At 34.9% G+C, this 12,831-nt stretch overlaps 1 protein-coding gene across 3 annotated transcripts in view; it reads right to left on the reverse strand.

Moving 5' to 3' along the window:
* The window catches only part of hop (tyrosine-protein kinase hopscotch), a 79,550-nt gene that overhangs the window by 63,138 nt on the left and 3,581 nt on the right, over positions 1 to 12,831 (reverse strand). For all 3 annotated transcript variants that reach the window (XM_081748359.1, XM_081748360.1, XM_081748361.1), the window contains exons 2-3: positions 11,947 to 12,721; positions 4,158 to 4,408 (exon numbers count right to left, since the gene is read on the reverse strand). In XM_081748359.1, the coding sequence (XP_081604485.1) occupies positions 4,158 to 4,408; positions 11,947 to 12,681 (986 nt within the window). In that variant the 5' untranslated portion in view covers positions 12,682 to 12,721. The remainder of the gene's footprint in view (positions 1 to 4,157; positions 4,409 to 11,946; positions 12,722 to 12,831) is intronic.

Here is a 12,831-nt window from a genome sequence, read left to right on the forward strand (position 1 = left end):
TTATTCCTGTCACAACATTCTTTAGCATGTAACTCATGACACAGTTCTTTCTCAGTCAATGATCAAACCAGTTTTTCCTCCCGTTTCTCAATTACATCCAAAACTGTCCTCTTCTTAGTTAATATTTCTAACACCTTCTCATTTGTTTTCCGTTCTACCCAGCTAATTATCCCTATTTTTCTCCACACCCACATTTCTACTTTTTTCATCATTTTTGTGTAAAGACAATGTTTTTGCCGCATATAGTACAATATTCCATACGCAGCATTCTATGAGTCTTTTTCCCGATTACTTATTCCAGGACCCACAAAATGTACTTTTATTCCTCGTAAATGCTTATTTCGTTATTCCTATCCTTGCTTTTATTTCACGTTCGCACTTCATGTCAGCATTAATTCAAAACTAGTCACCTGTTCTATTTTCTCCCCTTCTACTTCTATATTTGACACTGATCGTTTTGTTCAAATCGCCACGGCTTTTGTTTTTCTAATATTTATTTTCATTCTTTATTGTTCACAGATCTTCCTTATGTTTTCTAACATCTTATTAACTTTCTTTTCAGACTCCCCGACAAGCGCCGTATCATCTGCAAACCGTATACATTTAACCGTCTTCATTATGTAGCCTCTTCTTCACTATCTCTTCTAAATAGATATTAAATAATGTCGGCAAAAGACGGCATCTCTGTCGAACTCCCTTTCCAATTGCACTCTCCTCTATCGTTTCTTCCCTTATCTTAACACTTGCTGGTATCTTATGAGTCATATATAAAGTATCTTATGAGTCTTCCGTCTTTCCATTTCAATCCAACCTTCTTTAGAATTCCCAACAACAATTTCCAGTTCACGTTATCAAAAGCCTTTTCTCGATCAATAAATACAACTTACACTTCTTTCCCTTTTTATATTAATCTTTCACCGATTACCCTTAGTATGCCAATTGCATTTCTTGTGCCTTTACTTTTCCTAAACACGACCTGTTTCTTATCAGCTTTGTCAATCGTTTTTCCATACAAGCTTCTGTTCAGTATTCAAAGCAAAATTTTTGCAGCATGCGATACTGGTCTAATAGTTCTATAGTCCTTACATTTCTTAACCATTAGTATCATGATGGTCTTCAGGAAATCTCCTGGCCACTCTCCTGTTTTATATATTTCATTGCAGAATCGGAACAATTTTTTCCTGCCCTTGTCTCAAATATACTTGATGAATTCGATTGGTATACTATTTCTCCTGGCTGTCTTTCCATTCCTTATCTAGGATACAACTTTTTCAAACTTATTTCCTTTCCACTTCAACATCTAGGCCACATGGTATATCCCTGCTCTCATACAAGTAAGCCTTCAACACTCTCTTTCTGTCTTCCTAACACCCCACTTCTTTTGCTGACTACCTTTCCATTTTTATTTTCTACTGCCATCGAAATATCCCTTGTTCCCAAGAAGTTCCATAAGATTCACTTCCTTGTACATTTCCTTATATTTTTCAACATCTTCAACATTTTCCAAGAACTTCAACATATCAACATTTTCCATCAACTTCTAATTCTTCAATGTCCCCAACATTTTCTTTTGTGACACTTTTCTCTTACTCCGTTTAACATCCTGTACATCTTTCTGCTATCTTCTGTATCAACCTGTTTCTACGTTCTTTTTTCCTTCATTTTCTGCAACATCTTTTCTGTAAACCCATGGATTCTTAGCAGTTTTGTGTTCAAGATAACCTACTATTTCTTCTGTAGCCTGCTAAATGCAAATTTTAATATATTCCTACCATCCGTTACTATCCTTTCCTCATTTGTGTACTTTTCTTTGAAGTTTTGTATGAAAAGATATTTTCAATTTTTCAACATTCAAGTTCTTGCTGCTTACTTTTCGTCTGGCTACATTTTTCGCTAAATATCCAGTTCGACCAGCACAAGGTTATGATCAGAGAATTTGTCGGTTCCGGGAAGGGTCTTTCTTCGCGTTCTTCAAGCCATTTCAATAGCTGTCCCGAATCATAACACAGTGTATTTGATATCTTTGGCCTTCTATTGGGGATTTTCATGTATATCTTCTTCTCTTGTGCTGATTAAATCAAGTGTTCACAATTATTAATTAATTTTGTCTGCAGAAATTGACCAATCCCTCTTCCCTTTAATTTCTCTCGCCTAAACCATATATGCCTACGACACTACCCACCTTCTACAACTGCACCGAAATCTTCCATTACAATTATTCAGCCACCCCTCTTCTCCTTGTCTATAATTTCTTGTATTTTCTCATAATCTTCCTCTACTTCTTCAGTTGTATGCGAAATGGTTGGAGCGTATGTCTGTATCACTACTACACCTTCATTTTCCCTCCACATTTCATTATAATTCTATCATCAACAAACTCTACTTACATTACCTTCTCTTTTAAGTGCTTAACAAGAATTATTCCCACACCATTATGACCGCCCTTTTCATTACCTGAGTAAAACACTCTAAATTCCTCGCTTCTCAACTCCCCATTACCTTCTCATCTAACTTCACACATTTCTAGCAAGTTTAAATTATTTTGTTTCATTTCTTCGTTAAGATTTTCTAATTTCCCTAGTGTAACATGCTAGTACGTTCCATATCCCTGTCCTAAACCTTTTGCTTTTGCTTGTCTTCTTTCCTTCAGCGATCTTTCCTACTGTTCTCTTTCGTTCAATAGTCCTTCCCAAGACATTCTCTTCTCGGAGTAATAAAACGTTAATATGATCCGATATCAAGTAAACCGAAATTCTACGCATCACACGCGTATTCCTGCTTCTTAAAAAATACAGAGGTTGTCTATATCGGACAAATTTAAATGGGCATTCACCCTGCGAGAACCTCGCCGGCAACATCGATGGTGCTTTATTGCACCTCAGCACTCTGAGCTATCGCCGGATATCGAAGTGTTCACTGGATTAAACTCCAGTGAAGCACGCAGAAGGGAATTCGATCCCTCTCTTCCTTGTAAGTATTTCAGAGACCAGTGAGGTTAGAAACGTCATTTCAAACACTCAAAGTCTCAGATATGTACTAGACCAACATCAGGGCATTTCACAAGAATGTTTTGAAACGGAATGACACGAAATCCTAATTTCCGTTCCATTTCCTAATGAAAACGCATAAATCTTCTGGTGGTATGACTTGAAGCCTTGACTATTTAGATCCTCACCTGATTAGCATCTGCACCGTACAATTGTGTGATATTGATCCGAAATATTGGTGTCGTTATGGATTCCTGGAAATATCTTCCCTGCATTATTGAATCCAGTAACAATCATATATCTACGTGAGAGACTTTCCCAGCAATTGCACATAACATCACTGTTATAACATGTCAACGCCGAATTTGACTATTAGTAAGATGGAACGACTGTCTGCTATCTTCACCCCGCCAGGTGCTTTTCATAGTTTCCTGCAGTTCACTTTTCGTTCTGCAATGTGGTATGGGTCTTACAGATCCAGTTTAGCCAGAACTGCTTCCGAATCGCTACGTTCCCAGTTGAAGAAGCTAAATTGAATAGCACGTTGCCCGGTAGATTTTCGTGGTACGCCCGACCGCAGATCCCATCCAGCATTTCCTTGTGCAATCTTCCTCGTGCTTCTGACGGACAACTATTTCTCCATAGAATCCTGCTTTCTGTAAGGTACGACAAGCTTTCGCGGTAGTCATTCCTAGTGTGAACTCATTCTCCTGACAGTTTAACTATGTTGTAGGGTAAAGGAGCATGCAAAAGGGCATGATTTAGGCTTCCTAGTGACCGTTTAATTTAAGCGCTACTTGATTACACTTATCTACCTACAACTTCGGACACTCTACTGCTCACGACGCGTCATTCTAGTGTCATACCTCAGATGGCATTCTGCTTCCTAACTCAGTCAGTTATAAACCGAATAAGCTTCTGTAACCGAATAAGCATTGTATAACTTCCGTAATGTACTCAATTAGTACAAAAATGTTGAAAAAAAAAAAAAAAGAAAGAAAAGAAAAGAAACTCATCAGTACACAAACAAAATTATAACAAAATGTATGTATAACTACTTGTTATATAATCACTTTGTTTACTCACCTTATTACTACACAACACAATGAAACACAATATTTTAAACTAATATAAACGAGACAGGACAATATATTTGAAGAAAAAACTCACCCAACTGGACCATGGCATTTTAAGGATATCAGTCTTTGCAATGAAGGAGTGTGAACATCACTACACAAGTTAAACGTCCATTTCACCATCAATCTGTAGTATCCGTCCAACAAACTAACAAACGAAAGCATCTTCTTCACATTCTCAAATTTAAAATACAAAGGAATACCATTTTTTCTCGAGATTTCAACAGTCCCATCATTTCTAACCGATATGTAACAAAGATCTTCTATTGTACAGAGGTGGAGCCACTGGAAAATATAAACCAAACGAAATATTTAAATACAATTCTGAATTTATATTTGAGATCAATAGGCCATATTCATAAAGTTGATGGATATCTTTCCAATTATATTGTTGAAGTAAAAGACTGTGCTTTAGACTATAAGGTAGAGGTATAAGCATATCCTTTTCCCATATTCATAATGATTACCTTATACTTGCAAGTAGAGATGCAAAAAAGCCGGCTTTTTTGAATCGATGGTTTTTTGCACATAAAAAGCCGGCTCTTTTTGGGGGAAAAAAACGAGAATTTTGGAAATATTAGCTTTTTTCATTTTCATGATGTTTCTATTTAAATAGCTTTCTTATAGTATACTCTAAGGTTAAATAAGATTTCATGACCTAAATGCTACATTTCGCTCTCGAATTCACCATCATGATGGATGGAACACAGTTTCATGAATTAAAGTAAACATAAAGTAAGTAGTATTATGAGGGCAACTGTAGAAGATATAACTTTATTTTAAATTCTGAGTTATCGACATTTTTTTTCTTTTCTACATCATTTCATTTTAGTCATCCGTGTTCCATTTCCTAGAGATTAGTAGGCCTACTCTAGCTTCTAGCACATAAGTTAAACTTTTGTTTTTCAATATATCCGTCAAAGCGTACGTTTGTCAGTATATCTATCAAAGCGTACTTCCACGATCTTGTTATACTGTAGCTGTGCAATGATTTAGCAATAATCTTCCGGATACAAACTTGAATACCATTTTATACAAATAATCAGTAGCGGATTCAGAAAAGTATTTTGGGAGGTGTTTCTCTGGTTAATGTTTGTTTTTTCTAAAATTTCCTAATTTTCATTTGGGAGTTTATGAGTATAAGCATAACTAATATTTCGTTTTATTTGTATATTCAGCAATCACCTTCCGGATAAAACCCTGAAGACCATTTTATACTGATAATCAGTGGCGGATTTAAAAAAGTATTTTGGGAGGGGTTTTTCTTATTAATGTTTAGTTTTTCTAAAAATACCAAATTTTTATTTGAGAGGAGCTTGAAATTTATGAGTAAAGGCATAACAAATATTTCGTTTGTTTTAGAAATTCTGTAATTTCGGGGTACAAGCTTCACCCGCAAAACATCCCCACCCTAATCACCTTCGCTAATCCGTCACTACTGGTAATTAGTAATAACAACGATTTAAAAACGATAAGAAAGGAAGTCGGACAGAATTCACAGTACACGCATTATCTCCACATTCACAGATACAATTAAGAAAAACTTTTGTCAAAATGGTCGAATGCGGGGTTGAATCCCGGACTTCCCGATAGAAGCGCAAAAGCTAACCACTCACTCATGATTGTTGTGCAGTTGTGCTTAACTTAAATATGGCCTATGGAATCCGAAGGTTCAATGCCACGTTCACAAAAGCTCTCCACTGACTTCAATCCTTAGCCAATTGGATCCAGTTTTTATTTGTATTCCCATTTCTGCGAGATCCATTTTAATATTGTCCTCCCATCTGCGCCTAAGTCTTCCTAATGGACGTTTTCCGATTACATCTCTAGTTAAAACTTTGAAAGCGTTCCTACTTTCTTCCATTCTGGTTGCATGACCTGCCCACCTGGGCCTCCTAGACTTGATGACTGTAACGATGTATGGTAAACCGTATAAATTATGCAGTTCGTTATGAAGTTTCCCTCATTCCCGTTCCTCTTGGGTCCGAATATTCGTCTCAGGATTTCATTTTCAAATACTTTCAGTCTGCGTTCTTCCCTCAGATTAAGCGACCATGTTTCACAACCATAAAACACAACAGGCATGATATCGTTTTATATATTTTAAGCTTTAAATTCCTCGACAGAATTCGCGACGACAAAATACTTTGAACTGAATAACAACACGAATTTCCTGATTTCAGTCGACATTTAATTTCTTTGTGGATATGATTTTGGTCTGGTGATATTGATCTCAGATATTTGAAAGTATCCACTTTGTCGAAAGTATTATTTGATATTTTAACGCATCCATAATTTGCCATATTACGATCCCGGTGAACTTCCGTGTATTTAGTTTTCTCTGCATTTACTTCTAAACCAATGTCAGCATTTAATAAGGACTCTGCATTTCTTTCTGTTGTTCAACTGTAACCCCTATTAAATTTACATCATCAGCATACGTCGTAACCTGGTGAATACAACTCAGCTCTAGGGTCTGGTTGCTATCTTTAATTTCCCTTATAGAGTCCTCCGGAACAAAGCTGAACAATAATGGCGATAACGCATCTCCTCGTTTCAGGCCATTCTCGATGTGTAAGATCATGGACAAGAATTTTTCTGCTCGGATTTTACTCTGGGATTCATTTAAATACATTTTAATTAATCTAACTAGCTTTTTCGGTATTCCGAATTCTGTAAGAATGTTGTACAATGTTTTTTTCCCTCCTATCTGAGTCGTAAGCCTTTTTAAAACCAATAAACAGCTGATGTACTGGGTAATATAGTCCCATTTCTTTTCGAGTATTTATCGAATAGTAAATATCTGGTCGATAGTTGATCGATTTCCCTAAATCCACACTGATAATCTCCAATAATTTCATCTGCGTATGGAATCAAGCTTGTTAATAGAATGTTAAGAGAAATGCCTCGATAATTATTACATTCAGTATTGTCGCCTTTCTTGTGAATTGGAACAGTGATTGATTCTTTCCACTCTTCTTAAATGTGTTCCATAGTTTCTCTCTCTCTTTTTTTTTTTTCTTTTTTTAAAGTTTCGCAATAACATGTTGAATTCCTGTCGTTAAAAATTCAGGAACCTTCAGGACTGGGTAAACCGTGATGGTGGTTATAAGTCTAGGAAACCGCACGATCAGATGAACAGTCTATTATGCATATGATTCATTAACAGAAAATTTGGTACTTTTCCGATTCTGAACAAGCTTAAGAAACAGTCAGTGCATTATAGAATTCGGAATTTTACCGATTTTGCAGGTTCCAAGCACCTGATAGGTGATAACATTATTACGTATGTGATCAATGAATGAAAAATTTGTTCGAAATATTCATACAATGTATATGAAATTTAAAACTTAAACATTTCAAGAATGTACAGAACCACCCGAAACCAAGCTCTTGATGTGCAGCTTTTATGATTATCATATAAATGTATTTCTCTCATGTTTTACTTTTGTTTCAAAAAGAGTGTGTGTGATATTTTGAAGTAAAAATACTACATAGAATTTTGCTAGTTATTTGTGTATTTTTTTAAATACTCATTTTTGTGTATAAGAAGTTAAAAATGATTATATATATTGGTTAATCATTTGGAATTCATAATGTAAATATGTTAAGAATTAAAAAAAAAAAAAATCTTTTCGAAATTCATAGTTTATTTTAGAGGTTCTATGTTATTATCTACATCAACCACTAATCAAATGAGTTCTTGTGCTGTAGAGAAGCGAAACAAATTCTGCTTTATCAATTTAAAGCAAAATTTTGAAAAAAGTCCAAAATTTCCCAAGCAAAAAAGCGAAGCAGTTTTTTTTTTTCGAGCCCTTGCATCTCTACTTGCAAGGCTATCCTTCATTGTTTAAAGTAAATGGAGTCAAAACAATTGAGCATCTAGATACACAAATAGCTCGCTTATTAAAAAATGCTAAGAAAAAAATGAAAATGATACAGCATAAGGAATCTTCCTTACAAACTATAGTAACTGATGAAAATTAATTGCTTGTGAAGTTATAGTGTAAGGTGTATAAACTGCTTGTTAATGTACTACTTGTAAAGTTAAACTTCATGTGCACGTGTGATTAGTTATACTCTAGTAACCATTATACTCAAGTTCCTTCTTATTTCTTGTCCTTGACGACGAAGAGCAAGTTCTTCATGATCATCGAGTTGAAGATGATGATCACCATCTTCTGGTACTTCCTCATGTGGTTCGAAATACGGATCACTTAAAGTTTTTGCAAAATTATGGAGCACAAAACACGCAATAATTATTTTTGGAACATTTTCCAACTATGCGCGGCAAACGTACTGTAAGATCGGAAATCGATGTTTCACTTGGCCAAAAAATCGTTCGATTATTACTCTCTCCTTTTTCAAAAAATTGTTATATTTCAGTTCAGCACCAGGAGCAGGATTTGTAAACGGAGTCATGAGGCATGGTTCCATCCCATGCCCATCATCATCAAGTAGTACAACATTCGCTTTGTTTCTTAATAGTAACCTAACCTGTGAATTTTTCCATATTTTTGAATCATGCATCGATCCAGACCAGCTAACATCAACACTCGTGAACATTTCTCTGATGTCGCAAGTTGCTTGTACATTCAGACTAGGTTTACCTTTCCAGTTTATGTACTCACCTCCATGGAATTTTGGTTTCAGTATTCCTACGTGGGTACAGTCAACTACACCAATGTCACTGGGAAACCTAAACTTGCTTTGCCAGAACTGTTTAGCCTGCATTATTTTACTGTTGGTAGAAAGAAACTTTATCCATTCATGTGCTTGCGCAATGATGTTGTCAACCACTGTATTTACAGTCAGAGATATCGTAGCCTGACTAATATTAAGGTCTTCTCCGATTTCTTTTTGATAGCCGAATTCAGCGAGATAGCGTAAACATATTTTCATTTTATATACGGAGGACAGCGCACCTTCCCGTGTTACTGGATTTGCACCAATAAATCTATCTGTAAGCCACAGTAAGTTGTCTTCTTCCAAACGGTATAGTTGTTTAAAATCACAAACAAGAGTAGGTAACCAGAGTTTGTAATGATTAACATCCGCCATTACACTCCAAAACATTTTACTGCAACGGTGAGTTTGCTACTGTCCACACTCATTTTTTGAAGGATATGCTTTTTAATTAAAGTAAAAGGTAAAGGTTATGAATACCCTTTTACTTCAATGTGAAGTATAAGGATCAATCTAATAGGATATGCTTATACTCTAGAAGTAAAGGGTTGTACTTGAATCTTTATGAATACAGATTGAAGGATTTCTTTCATAGTTTACATGTATAAGCTTATCCTTCTCTTTATGAATACGGACTAATATTTCGCTCATATATGCACATTGATTATATTACAAAGAAAACTAACTCACTCTGATGAAAAATAAATTACTGCACCATGAATAACGAAACATTTTAACTATTGTAAGCACTGGAAATATCAATAATTGAAGATTCGCTGTAGAAAACAATGTAAGTACCACCTTAAAATTATTTTACTTATTTAATTTTTTAATACGTTTATGCCTTAGATTTTCATTCTTCGTTATATGCTAGGTTGTATTTCTAAGCAATAGTATTTTCTATTTTGTGACACCTGGCACAATTTATATCTTTTTTTCCCTACTGTTACAGTAACTATTGTGTTTGGCACTTACATTGTTTTCTACAGCGAGTCTTCAATTATTTAAGGATAGGAATTGACTCATGTTTATAAAATTTGTAAACGTACACTTATATACTGCGTCTAATATGCTTTTAAATGCTCGGCAAGTTTTTTTTTTTTTTTTAAAAAAAGGGTGATTATCAAAGTTATAATATTACATACAATTAAGGAAGTGAATACGATTTCTCCGAACTAGCACAAAATTATAAATCATTATTTAAAAAAAAAAAATGCATAAGCTTTTTTTTTTTAATTACAGTAACATGACTTTTAAAGAAGAGGATTGTAGTGTGAGAAATTACATTATCATATTTAACATGTTTTTTTGACATCATCATTGTTTACCGTAACCGTACGCACGACATAGTGCAAGACGAAATTCTAAGAAGTGAGATGTGTTGCACATCAGCTGTCTACATCTGCTGAGGAAGGTGTCAGAAAACACTGAAACAGTATAGCTAACAGTGCATTAAATCTGAGACATGGTAAACAAAAGTGCATGATAAAAAATCATTGGAAATTACACATTTTGCTTTGGACAATATGGTAATACACTTAGAAATTTTAATAATCATTCTACTTATTTGTATTTGTGATTTCAAAAACTTTGTACTTCCCAGCTTTCGGCTCTTTCTTCGAGCCTTGTTTACAGAGGATACAAAGAGAGGAAAAATAATAAAGTCATCGGGAAAAATAAAAAGAAACGGAGTCATCGGGATATAGCACTGCAAACATTTTGTATTACCTGCCAGTCACATGTCGAATGGTGATGCCGCATACTGTGGAATGATGGGCTCAATTTGTACATGTCTTTATTTATGTAGTCAAGATTGCAAGCTCATGTTGATGTTCTTGTTTTGATGCCAATGTTGTATGTACTTTTTAATTACTCCCTCTCATTCCTTGATTAACCAACCTTAATCTATGTTAATTTTTATACATTTAAAGAAAATGAAGAAATTTTTGAAAACAAGTTTTTCTGCTTCATTCTTGGCTTCAAATAAAAGCTTTCAATCAACATTACTTTGTGTTACTTTTAAAAGTTTCGAAAAGCCCAAAACCGGGTATTCTGCTTTAACGTCTCTGAGGTGTTCCTTGGCTCGTACTTTTAAGTTTCTTTTTGCAATGCCTATATAACCCTCCAGACTTTTATGTACTGCACAAATTCACATTTCAAAAAGTTGGAGAAAAAGAGAGAATCTCGAGAAAACACGCTGTTTGTCCACTACAAAGTTCACTTGGCGCTAGCTGGGATTGAACCAAGAACCCAAATTAAGTAAAATGTTTAGCTTTCTTTCTAATACTGATGATTCGCAAATCTTTCACGTTTTAAATAAAAATAGAGAACTACACATTTTAATGGGAACAATAGATTTTAAACCAAACATACAATCTGGAACACACAAAATATTCCTAAGTATTTTTAAATACATATACTAATGGTATAGTATAGGTTAGAAATTAGCGAAGAATGTTTCTAATAAACGTGAACGAAAGAATGAATAACCCACAAGTTACAGTATTGTAGCATCTTTCATATAATGTGCGTAAATAGTATAATACTGAATTTAACGTTAAAAAGCCAAAATTACCATTTTTTGAGGAGTGTCTACGACTGCCTATATAAGTTCTTCTGTAATCATTTGTGCGTACAGTGGACTCTTTCTTAACCGACTTCTCTTTGCTTTCAAAGAATAACTTATTTTCCTCAACAGTCACATCGGTGCTTCACTATAATATACAACTCCAGAAATCACACATTTTTAAAAGTAAATTTTTATATTTTTAAGCCCAAACATGTTTTCCTTCCTTTAGTAAATGTATTTATAAAATACAGTACTGTATTTCATTTAGTATTGTAGGCTCAACCGTACTTTTGTTAATTTTGTGATTTTCTTGTGTACGAGGCCTCGAGTTTGATTATCGGTGGAGAGCATCGAAAGCCCAGAAGCTAGTTGTCCAGATCCCACTTTAAACTGCAGGTCTGGTCCTGTACAGCATCGTTGCTGTCAAAGAACATGAGTCAATCAATTAAGTGACAGAGCATCAACAAATTTTCACGGTTAATGTTGACTGTTTTTTGCTCTTTAGGTTAAACTATTATTATAAACCAGATTAATTATAGTCCCCATTTCACCGAAAATCAGTACTTACTTCTTTCCTTCCCGTATATTGAATCTTCAGTCCTGGTTCTTCTTTATGAAATGGATGAACAATGATTTGAACAGAACGATTATTCCCACCATCATCTGTAAGAGCTTTGTACTCTTCGACTAAATAGTTCGGAGCCATTTCCTCAAACTGTTTCAAGTACTCCGCTTTCACATACATGACATTGTGATTACCACCTTTCTTTATCTTTCCCAAACTGTCTCGAATCGGTTTTTTGATGAAAAATAAATGATGTTTTATGACTTCTTTGGGAATATACTTCTTGTAGTCACTTTCCACTGCCTCACTTTCAGCACCTGTCTCTAACATAACTCGGTACATGTCAGCAACACCAAGACCTACCAACTCCCATTTAAATTTCTCATAGCTGATGTCGGCTATTTTGCTTTCCAACACATCACATCTTGCTTGATGGAAGTAATAATCAAATGCATACATATCCAGAACCTTCAGTCTTTCCAGGCATGGGACTTTAAATCGAAGTCTGAAGTCATACTCGTCATTTTTATTAGCATCGTATAATTCGCGGTTGGGATTCAACCACGTGCTATTGTTATGAAATCGCAGAGCAAACAAATGTCTTGCAACAGGTCCTATTCCTAAAGTCTTTGATAACTCAATGCACACATCTTCGGCTGTTGTCTTTGGATTCACGTCAATCTTTCTAACTTCGTTGTCAATACAAACATGGATTACAACAAACGACTTTTCCTCCATGGTTTAATGCTTACTCATCCTGAAGGACACTGAGTAGGTTCTGAAATGAAATGGAAAACAATTACTATAAACACATACATTATTTCACAAATCACAACAGCTACTTATTCACAATATATTCGATATTCAGAGTCTCTTATTTACATCTAA

The sequence above is a fragment of the Thermobia domestica genome, chromosome 2 (genome assembly GCF_964235325.1).
Source record: "Thermobia domestica chromosome 2, izTheDome1.hap1.1, whole genome shotgun sequence".
NCBI classification, from domain to species: domain Eukaryota; kingdom Metazoa; phylum Arthropoda; class Insecta; order Zygentoma; family Lepismatidae; genus Thermobia; species Thermobia domestica.